This window comes from Tachypleus tridentatus, chromosome 6 (assembly GCF_004210375.1).
Source record: "Tachypleus tridentatus isolate NWPU-2018 chromosome 6, ASM421037v1, whole genome shotgun sequence".
Taxonomy (NCBI): domain Eukaryota; kingdom Metazoa; phylum Arthropoda; class Merostomata; order Xiphosura; family Limulidae; genus Tachypleus; species Tachypleus tridentatus.
Window position 1 is genome coordinate 98,243,825 of NC_134830.1, and position 12,250 is coordinate 98,256,074.

General features: G+C 31.3%; 1 protein-coding gene across 2 annotated transcripts; it reads left to right on the plus strand.

Moving 5' to 3' along the window:
- The first annotated feature begins 2,719 nt into the window (after nucleotides 1–2,719).
- LOC143253145 (cysteine-rich DPF motif domain-containing protein 1) lies at nucleotides 2,720–10,012 on the plus strand. 2 transcript variants are annotated; one of them, XM_076506483.1, is made up of 4 exons: nucleotides 2,720–2,981; nucleotides 5,723–5,837; nucleotides 6,474–6,557; nucleotides 9,643–10,012. In XM_076506483.1, the coding sequence occupies exons 1-3, from the start codon at nucleotides 2,854–2,856 to the stop codon at nucleotides 6,549–6,551; spliced, it is 321 nt and encodes a 106-aa protein (XP_076362598.1). In that variant the 5' UTR covers nucleotides 2,720–2,853; the 3' UTR covers nucleotides 6,552–6,557; nucleotides 9,643–10,012. The 2 variants fall into 2 exon arrangements, with proteins under 2 accessions (XP_076362598.1, XP_076362599.1); XM_076506484.1 differs by having other exon boundaries at nucleotides 2,725–2,918.
- Nucleotides 10,013–12,250: the final 2,238 nt, after the last annotated feature.

Sequence of the window (12,250 nt, forward strand, 5' to 3'; positions counted from 1 at the left end):
GAAGATGAAATTTAAACAATACTACTACAGAAAGGAGCTCAGAGATTGTTTGACCATTTAACTGTCTTATTTAATCTATCCCCAAATTCGGGATACAACTCTACCTCTTGGAAGCAAACAAATGTACTCGTGTTCTTGAAGGAAAGAAAACCAGCGAATAAGCCAGAAAATTACAGACTAATAAGTTAAACTAGTTGTCGTTGTTGTTGTTTTGAATTAAGCACAAAGCTACACAAAGGGCTATCTGTGCTCTGCCCACCACGGGTATCGAAACCCGGATTTTAGCTTTATAAGTCTGCAGACATACCACTGAGCCACTGGGAGGCAAACTAGTTGTCTAAGCAAAGTCTTGGAAAATATAATAAATACTTGAATCTCAGATTTTCTTAGGGATCACTTCAAAATTACTTAAAGTACAAAACTGTTTCAGAAAATTTCGGCAAACAACTGATAAATTTAGTTAGGCTTACTGAAACCGTAATAGATAGCTTTAACCAAAAGTAATGCACTGTCGCTTGCTTTCTGGACATCGAGAAATCATTCAACACTGTATGGCATAATGGTTTAAGATTCAAATTAAAAGAAACGAAATTACCAACAGAAGCTATTCACTGGTTATCCAACTTTCTTGGCGATATAAAATGTAGAGTAAATGTTGAGGTCATTTACCCGGAGTATTTTGCAACAGAGGACGGCGTTCCTCAGGGAAGGGTAGTTAGCTCTATCCCGAATATTATGTATGTAAGCGACATATTGTACTTCACAGTTCGCTGATAATGTGGCCATATGGAAGAGCTCTTCACACTCCCTCAATAGCATCAAATAACATACTTCCAGTTTTAAATCAAATAGTTGGGTATCGTTAGAAGTATAAAATCAAAATTAATATACAGAAACAAAATATAATTTGAAAAATAACTTAAATTGTATAGAAATCCTCCTAAACTTTTCTTGAACGGAGCTATTTTTATAGCACCTGATGTAAAATTAACCTGTAAGAACATTTATCCGAAATTACGAAATAAAAGTGTGGGAACAAGTAAGATATCTCAAAAGACTTAATTGGCAAAACTACAGGAGCAACTAATGAAAGTACAATAAAATATGTCAGACTAATAGGAAATACGTATGCTTAGCACGGTTAAACACAACAAGTGTGTGTGTGTTTTCTTATAGCAAAGCCACATCGGGCTACTTGCTGAGCCCACCGCGGGGAATCGAACCCCTAATTTTAACGTTGTAAAATCGTAGACATACCGCTGTACCAGCGGGAGGCAAACACAATAAAAACAAATCTTAAAAAAATTACAAATAATACCAAACATATATGCAAAAACGGCTGGTATGGCTAGAGAAGGCTCTATGTAGAGGAGCGAACAACGTTTCGACCTTCTTCGGTAAACCTGACGATGACCGAAGAAGGTCGAAACGTTGTTCGCTCCTCTACATAGAGCCTTCTCTAGCCATACCAGCCGTTTTTACATATATATTTTTTTCTACAAGTGGGTTTTCTCGTAATCACGGATTAACACCAAATACTTAATTCTCATCTTTATATGCAAAAACGGCTCGTTTGGGTTGAGAAAATATTTTACATAGAAGAGCGAACAACGTTTCGACCTTCTTCGGTCGTAAGAGGTATAAAATTATATATTCAAACATCTAATACCGCCCTCTACATTTCGACACACAGTTACACAACCCCTTTCACAGATGTGGTCAGCTTCCAGTCAGTTACCTCTTTCTTTGTGAACCTGACGATGACCGAAGAAGGTCGAAACGTTGTTCGCTCTTCTATGTAAAATATTTTCTCAACCCAAACGAGCCGTTTTTGCATATAAATTTCTCAACAAGTGGGTTTCTCGACATCACTGATTAATTCTCATCATAGCTTTCACAGTAGTACAAACCACAAACAACATTTTTACATAACTATGCAAACCTACCTCCATTTCAATACATAGTGATAGACTGCTCGTTCCGTTATGTTAATAAAACCTGTACAAAAAATGGTCTATTAAGAGAAATGCACTGCTTATCATACTTAATGTTGATAGGACTAAGTGCCTTTTACCATTAAATTTCTACATTAGAAGTAATAAAATCCGCAATCGACATTAAAATTATTTTTACTAAGAGTTAGATATCATCATGGTATTTAAAATAATGTTGTATGTTTAATACGCACTGATGCATATCTTGTGAACAAGTGTGATTTAAATTTTGGAACTATTTGTGATCTCACATAACTAGTTACAGAGAAATACTGTGTGTTTGTGACTAAATAGAGCGAATAATTTAAAATTACATTAAATGCTACTAGTTTATATTCAAGGACAAGACCGCGAAAAGGCGAAGTGCTTTGTGTTAGAAAATAATCATCAGCATTCGCAGTTTTTTGAGTTTTTAAATAATTAATTCAGAAGGGAGAAAGAGGTCAAAAATGAATCTGACCCTACCTGGTCCCTAACGGCCTAAAACCCGCTTCTAATCGTCTTTTGTTCATGGGTGAATTAAATGTCGACGGACTAGGGTTAAATTTTACTACTGGATCTATTATGATCGCAACTAGAGACTAAGTTAAAAAACAACAACTCAAACAACGTCATATCATTGCTTGAAAGATAATCCGATTCTGAAATAGGCTTTTTAGTGTTATGTATAAATGAAGGTGTAAGATGATACTATATGTTTAATAAAAACGTACGTATATAGCTTCACCAACTTTTGTTAGAGGGCCACAGTTTTCAATGAAAACGTATTCGTTTGATTGGGAAAATACGTAGATTCTAGGTTATTTTGCTGACAAAAAAAAAAAGCTCCATAGGCTTATCACGTGAAGTATGATGTGAAATGGCAAAAGCTACTGGGGATGAAAATAATGAAATAAATTCTTGCAGAAAGTTTACTTGTTATAGGTGTGGAATGACAGAAACTTTTCACTACTTTGGAAAACGTCCTCCATTTCTCAAGTCCATTTTGTATGTTATAAGATAGGTTTGATAACATAAAAAAATAAAATATTTATATTGTGAGAGTGCTATCAGTATCATAAAGTAATTATAACATTACCCGCTTGAAGCTGTTGTTTTATATTTTCAACTTATATAATTTGTGAATTTTTTTATGTTAAACGTAATTTGTAATATATGTATTCGACATACTGGTGTTACCAAGTCGTGTTTCCGAGTATGAATGGGTGATACAAACGAAACGAATAACGCATCCGAAACAACCCTAATGAAAGATTAATCTTTTAACCATGTGATTGTTAAATAAAAGGTGTACATGGGAAAATATCCTTAGGTAGGATTAAAATTATAATAATTCTTGATGTGTACATTTTTTCAACATTTATTAAAAGTTGGAAAAGTTTTAAAAAGGTTGGAATTATTCAGCCAAGACTCAAATACCAATATACTATAGGCACTTAAACAAAAATACTTAGTGACTAGTGTGTAAGACCGTTAAAAATGACTGGGCAAGTAGTACCACTCTCATCCCATAGTATATATACCCCAACCTCATATTTCAAAATAAATTAAACTTGCATTATCAAACATGACCAACCAAAGAGGCAGAATTGTGCAGTTGAGGCAGTCAGACTTTGGTAAATTCTTTCTGAACCAAAACAATTCATGAAATGTTTTTTATGGCATATTCATAGAATAATTATTGGTAAAAATCAATTAGATTAACATCTAACATATAGAAAAGCCAATGCATTTCAGTAACACTGTTCCAACAATGGCTTTTATGTAATGTTGCTTAGTGACAAAAATATAATCCAATCTTGTTGTTAGTCATGTACTGGAAGGATAAAATGAAATGTATAGACAACAAAACTGGAAAAGTAACTGCTAACTTCTTACTTTAGCACCTCTGTTGATTGAAGATGTTTGTGTTTTATTAAAAATGTTGTGATATAACAAAATTAGCTTAATTCAGAAATAATTTAAGTTTAAAATTTAATTGATATTTTTACTCTCATGATAAATTATATGCACTTGGCTCTAGGCTAGGTGATTCCACATAACATCTTTACTTTAGGCTTATTATACAGAGTGTTTGGAAAGTCACTGTGCAGTTTTGTAATCATATTTTATTCAGTCTATTTCAAGTCAGCAACTGATAGCAGTGTTTAGAAACAAAATAAGAAGGATCCAGGCCTGTATTGATGCCAACGGGGTCACTTTCAACATTGTTTATAATTGTAATTCATATTTGCCTCCTGTATTCTATATTGAAGCATGTCTGTTAATAAATATATAAGTGCACAGTGACTTTCTGAACACCCTGTACTAACATTTCTGAGGTTTCACAACCTTGTCTCTCACATAGCCCCTCTTTCATCCCTGTCAGTAAAATTGTAATGGACAGGCAATATCAAACCATACTATCTGGGCAAATACATTTTGACTTTCATGACTCTTATTTTGAGATACCAAGTATGATGTGATATGATGCACACTGGCTCTTATATGGATTAGATGTTTGTAATAGCCTTTTAATTAACTCATACCAGTGAATTAATATTTATATAGAATTTGAAGAATATATTGTATCAGTGCCACAAATTAATTTATTATTATGAACTATTCAACAGACAAGTTGAATCAAATGATAGATTTGGCTTTTTTTTTTTTTTTTTGGTCATGGTAGTAATGGCTCAGTTTGTCAAGTATAGGATTATATCAGTTAATAATTACTTCTGCCAACTTAAATTGAAATGAAATGTAAAATACTTTTAAACCATTTATCAGTTTATTTTATAAAAAATTTCTATTAAACAATGCACAGGCTAAAATATAACTTAAATAGCCATACATTTCTATTACAGACACAACTAAATAGGGTAATTTTACTTAAATGAATATCAGTTTTAGAAGTGTGTCTTCCAAAGATAGGTTAAGTTCCAGTTTTAATATAGATTCAGCTTTTGGAATGATTTGTCATTTGCAGCAGTTGAGGACAGTTCTTTATAAGTTTAAAAAAGATATTATATAGTAATAAAGTATGGATTTGAAGTGTTAGTTTTTTTGCAGGAGTGGGTATGTAAGAGCCAGCTTCAAAGGACCAATTGAATTTTTGTTGTTAATATGTTATTAACTTCATTGAATTTTTTGTTCAAATCTCATTTAAACACTTGGGATATGAAAGTTTTGAAAGGACTTGCTGCCTCACAGAAGAACTAATATTGTAGGAGAGAAAAACACAGAAGGATTTAGGTGTGATTATTGATAAAACTCAAAAATACTTACATGTATCAAACAGAATTTATAGGAATTTTGGACTTAAGACCAAGAATGTTATTGTTACCTTTAGGAAAACTATGTTGATTTATGTGGAGCATCTATTAAAAAATAAAGGACAAGTAATAACCATAAAAAGGGTATAATATCCCATTGCCACTTTATTTAAATGCTAGAATAAAGACTAACAAAATTAAGAATATTTTGTTTAGGATGAAATGTTTATGAATAATTATAAATATTAATTAATTGTGATAAGCAGTACATAAACAAAAAATAGGCATAAAGTTTTATTTGGTTAAGATGAACAACAATTATTAATATTCTAATTGAAAACAGTCATGCATCGTATTTCTGAAGGAATTAATTAATATTAAATTAATAAGTTCTTTAAAAAGTGAAACAGTTTTGAGCACCAATGAACATTTTACCTTTTTCTGAAAATTATTTATATGTATATTGTTTTTCAGGTTTCTCGAAGATGTTTACATTGCTAAAGATCCCTTTTCTCCTACTGGAGAAGGGATTTTCCTTTTTTTAGGTGGACATTGTAGCCTTTGTAAAAATGTAGTTTGTCAAGCAGAGGTATGTGTGAATGAGTCTTGCTTTGGAAGTAAACATATGATATAAAATGGCTACAGTTACTATAAAGTATTGGCAAAGTTAGATAAGCTTACTGTAAAAAAAGCAACTATTAAAGCAAATTAAAAAAAATATGAATTGAGGTCATTGAAATTTCTCTGTATTAAATAATATTCTGAGTTACTATCCTTCTTTAAATCTAACAGATTTTTAAGGTTTTTACACAAAGTTACATACAATGCCATCTAATAGAAACCAATGTTACTGTTATTTCATGTTTCTTCAAATTGTTTCTGTTGTTATTACCAAAACAGTTTTGTCAAATGTTTTAACTGCAAGATTTTGTTTACATTTTTAATGCTGCATCACATACTTTTTGCCATTCATATAAAAATTTTGGCAAACTGCATTTTAAGAAAGTTAGGTAAAATAACAAAGAGCTCGAGTTAAACAACAATAGAAAGAAACAAATTGACCACAGGTTGATTTATTTAACTAAAATATAACTTTGTAGAATATAATGTGTAAATAATATTAGTTGAGTTGCTGACAGAGAAGTTAGTGTATACTTCAGGGACGTTATATCACTTTCAGATTCATTGCTTTTCTAACATAAATTGTGTTTGTCAATTTACATAGGAATGCAGTATTTTCTTCAGCAAAAGATTTTGTCTTTCTTGTGCTGAGGATAACAGTTCTCAGTTTCTGCCTGAATGAAGAAAGGTTAGTAAATACATACATTTACTAGATTTACTTTAAGCTGACATAACAGTATCATTCACCTAAGAGTAAAATCTTGTGAAAGTTTAACAGTTGATGGCATTTTGTCATATAACATAGAACATTTGAGGCAAAGTACATGTTGGTTCATCTAGACTGTCCCATTCTCTAAACTCGCAGCCAGCCCTCACTGTTGAAATATTTATCAACTTCAACTCCCTTCAGTGTACTACATTCAATACATCAAAAGATTACTGATTCTAAGGGCCAACTAGCTTAGTAGAAAAAAAATTGGATTTGTGTCCTCTAGTCATACCATTCTCACCAAAAATAGAATAATACATTAATCCTGCCAACACTGGTAAGGGTCAGAGGGCATGTAATTAAGTTTGTAGACTTACATTTAAAATTTTATTCAACTACTATTTTATGAATGTGTGGTAATAAATCATGCATCAAACATTTTATTCTATTTACACCTCCCAGCCTTTACAATGTGTTTGGGCTGGATTTTTTTTTTCCTTGGAAGTTTGATGACTGGTGGAAGTTGAAATGGTTATATCAGATGTGTGAGGCTTGTATTCTAAGTAGATATCATTTGCTATATTTTTTTATTTACTGTTCCATGTTTTAAGAAAAATAACTGAAATTAAAAAAAAAATTATGAATAATAATTGTGTGTGGTCTGTTTCCAACTTGCAATACAGTACTTACCTTTCCTCACAAGATCAGCCATCCCAGTTGAGTGCTGCCCTTTATATATTAACTTTTTATATATGCCATAGCCTCTCTTCCCCCAGTTGAAATTCTCTCTTATGGAAATCATCATAGTCATATCCTTATCAAAAGCAATGCATGTGACTCCCTCTATCTTCCTCTACTGAACTATCACTTTACATTTGACAGCATTTGAGTTCTTGATCTTTTGTATGCTTAATGCTTCTTGTTCAGCTTTGTTCTCCTCTTAAAGTGGTTATTTTTTTTTATTTAATTTGCTTTTATTTAACCCAATTTCTATGTTAATATCTATCAGTTAATTATAGTCACTTTATTTCTGCACTCGACTTTGGTAAACCTTTTCTTTGTCAATGAATTCTGAAGTTAATGTTACAACTTTGGGGTTACACCAGCAATCAGGTTTTCTCTCAGGCGTTGTGTGGTGGTGACCCAACAGTAGATTTACCTCCTTTTATGTCAAGAGATTGAACAATACATGGGACAATCTTTGACCCCAGATATCACTCAGGCTCCTTTTGGGATAGCTGAGCATGTGCAAGTGGACAAGGACTTTGATTGTCTTTTTCTATCCCCTAGCCTTTGTTGTTTCTTCTCATTCCCATCCTCAGGAGTCTCCTAGGTCTTTGTCTTTATGGATTTCGTGTATCAGGTTTGTATTGTTTTATTCTTGTCACTTATTTCTTATTCACTTTGCCCTTCCTTATTACATTAACTATCTTCCAAACCCTTAGTTATTTGGGTTCATGCTGATCAATTTGCTTTGCAATTAAGTGATGGAATTAGCATGCCATGCCCCCAAACGGGCTTTGATCAATTCACCCTTTCTTACTACCATGTGGACTATCCAATTGTTAAGTTTTTTGTAACCTGCAATACCATTGTCTTTTCTTATCTGCATATAAAGACACCAAAGACCTATGATTTTTTTTATCTTAACTTTGATGACTGTCCACTGGAAGTCTTCCTATGGTCCTGTTTTTTATGGTGAGTTCAGAGTTGTGAATGTTTTTATTTATGATTTGTAAAATCATTTTACTGTCACTTGTCATACAAAAGTTGTTGATCTTTTAAGAAGCCAACTAGTTTTCTCAAAGTAGGTATATAATAATAGAGCATTGAAATTGAATATGTTCATTCAGTAACTTCTTGTGCATAGCTTCAAATACATGCTCACAATATGTATTGGGTATTCTATGTTTAACCCTGAATTTTGGTCATGTTTAGTTTATTGTACAAGATATTTTACAGTTTAAAATTTATTGTATGACTTTTTTGGCTACTGAAACTGGAGGGAAAAATGGCAACATGTGGCAAAGACTAGAGCAAGAATAATAACATGTATTCAATTTTTAAGTTTAACCCTGAATTCTGGTCATGTTTAGTTTATTGTAGAGATATTTTATTGTTTAAAATTTATTGTATGACTCTTTTGTCTGCTGAAACTGAAGGGAAAAATTTCAACACATGACAAACACTAGAGCAAGAATAATAATATTATTCAAACTCAAGGAAAATAAATTGTAAATATTTAGCTCATAGTAACCTGTACATACATTTTTACCCCTCTTAACTGGAGTAGAGCTCATGATCCAGGAGATCAGTGACATAAAAACAAGGTCAGACAAGGCCTGTACAAAGCAGTGTTTTTGGTATATACCCTTTGTCAAAGATTGATGAGTAGGATAGATTAATATGACATTTCACCTCTTATATACATGGATGACAAGTGACTACTTGCACAGTACTGTTTTTAATGTAACAGATTAAAGATGTATTATTTTTCAAATTGAGGAATCTTTTTTTTTTTCTGCTATCTCACTATAAATCTGTGTAATCACTATAGAACTGGAAGTAATTATATTGAACCTTTTTTGAATAACTTCTTTCAGCAATATTCAAATTAATCCTGGGTAAAAGCTGTCTTTTGAAAAACTATTAAATCATAAATACTAATTACATAATTTTTCTTTCTTTTGAATCAAAGGAATAGTGTACAAAATTATGTGAAATTTTGAGTAGCTTAATTTAAACAATTACTATATCAATCTGCATTAAACTGGTATTTATTTCTTTGAAAAATGCTTTGAGTGGCACTGTAAATTTGTAGAGACTTTTTGATAGTTTGTGTAGGAAGAGTGAAGTGGAATGGATGATAACTATCTGTTGTAAAAAGCACCAACTAGAGCACATTTCAAAAGCATTCTGTCAGAAGATGGAAGACTTTCAAAACATTATCCTCTACAGGTAGTTGTCATGCATTCCAGCATACACATTATTTGTACATGTTGTCTTTGTACTGAACAAATAAATATTTGATAGTTTGTGTTTCTTCTGTTTTTTGTACCTCAAGATTTCTAGGTAAAACATCTTCAGTGGAATAAGATGGCTGTAGTAGACATCCAGAAATAGTACAGTACTTCAACTTGTCACAGTTCCACAAGATTTGATTACTTTATACATACTTCATACTTTTTTTTACATAATCAGTGACAAAATTATAGAAAAGAGTGCAGTCATTCTTTTGGATATGATAAGAAGCAAATTATTGATGAACGTAACATTCAATAGCTGCTGAAAATACACTGTGTATAATGATATATATGGGGTTTTGTATCATGTTTGAAACAGCACTCAGTAGCTGTTTTATTTTCATTGAATAGTCAGTCAGTGTATGTAGATGTGAGTTTCTCTAGTTATTGCAATAAAAAAACTTGGTCACATTCTGGTGTTTCTTTTCACTGAGCAGTTAAATGTCACATTGTAGTTGCTACAGATACAACCTATCTGATGTAAGTTATTCTAAACATACTATATAGTTCAAGGGTTCTTTTTGCCCATTGGACTGACCCAGTCTTGGAGAAAGAATATGTATATATAATAGCCATGTGTCTGTCTATCACATACTGTCTCCTGAGTGGTTAATCATAGAAAGATATTTATATCAAAATGCTTCATTTCAGAAGTATATTACAGAAAAACTTTCTGCAATTCCTAAACTTTTAAGTTGAATATCAATGAAAATCCATCAGTTTTCATACATGCTGAATCATGAATTTCAGAAAAATCTTTAAAAGAAAAATGTTCATTTTTATGAGGGAATTTCATGAAAAAATGTGACTTCCTCGATCAACTTATTGGAAAGAAAATCCATAGAAAGGAATGTGTTTGAGTTTAAATTTGTTGTTTAATTTATATATACTTTTATTCATGTAGATATTACGTACATGCATGATTTTATTGTACAACATGGAATATATTGAATATTTCTCATTTGACACTATTATACAAGAAACAATTGTCAAAATATGCTCACTTTTATTGTAGTTTTTCCTTGCTCTCAGTAAAATGATAAGAAATAATAGCATCCAGCAAAATATATTCAAATGGCTACTTAGCAAAGCTGACAGCTTTAATGTGTTGGATGCACCCATTGCATATATATGTAAAATGCTAAAAATGTACATACATATATATAAAGTTGCTAACAATGTACTGTTTTCAGTCTCCTTTGTTTAAAAATAAATTCAATGTAATTTACATGGAATGACAAAAGGTGGTTGTAAATTGCTCACTAGATAATCATATTACATACACATTGATTCAAAGGATTGGGTTGACTGCACATTTTATTATTTATTCTTCACTATTTTTAGGAAGAGTACCATTGTTTCAACAGGCATCTACTAGTGTTCTTTACAATTCCAACTTCACTATGTGTATCTACACAAAGTATGGCAAGCTTTTAGTAAAACGTACAAGTCTGTTATCCACAAAAATCATGTGTTACAAAAGTATTTGTACTTAAGTTATGTCTGTAAATTTTCAAAATCAGCCTAATTCTGACAAATAGGAGTGCAAGAATAATTTTTCCCCTATCATGCACTTCACACACCGTGTTTGCATAACTTCTGAGATTAATACCTATAGTTTGTTTCAGTATCTGGTATCTACTCTCCTTTACCACAAAATATATGTTACTAAATCAACATTGTTGGGTAAAACAAATAGTTGATAACTCTTAATATCAAATATATAATACTATGTTGAATGGTACTCTATAAAAGTTCATGGCATGCACATGTTGACTCCCACCTGTACACATAATATTATGGACCAAATATTGCTTGATGTTGAAAACTACATTACTTGCTATTGTATATTGAACAACTGACAGCTTCTAATATTTGTGGCTATTAAAAGTTGATTTTATTTACACACACAGGGGGCATTCTAAACATTACTAGTTACAATTTCAAGTTTTTTGTTGCTGAAAAATTTATATAAAATGATAATTTTTGGTTGCTGTTACAACTAAATGAATTTTTTTTGTAGCTGTTGAACACTACTGTACATTCTATGAATAATAGTTCTAAACTTTGGTTTCTTTTTCAAACTACATAATAATTTCAAAGATGCAGTTTTTCAGTCAGTGTTGAATAATATTTTAAATACATTAGTTAATAGGTTCATATTTCTGTAACTTTTATACATTATGGTGAGTAACTGATAAATTTTAAAGTTCAGTAAACAACTGAAGGAATAGGCATTTATGGAGAAAAACATTCTTTAGTAGCTGATAAAAGAGTATATAATATTTCATGATTATGGTACTAAGTGCACTGTAAGTTTATTTGCTTTCATTTCCTAAAAGTGTGTCTCCTAACTTACACTTTTATTCGCAGTGTTTAGGGTTTTCTAAACTTTTTATCTAAATCTCATTTTGAGTGTTTCCTCATATCTTTTTCATTGGCTAAGTCAGAAGGAAAATGTTACAAATTTTAAGTTTTCAAATACTTAGCAAAGATAGGCTAAATACAAAGATCTCTATTGATAGTTTTAAATTAAACATATAAAGTCTAAGTGATTTTAGAATATTAAATGCCTTTTTTACCCCACTGATTTAATGCATATTTGTTTAAAGGTGCAAGGAATGTTGTTTTTGTAACAAAAGTAGGAAT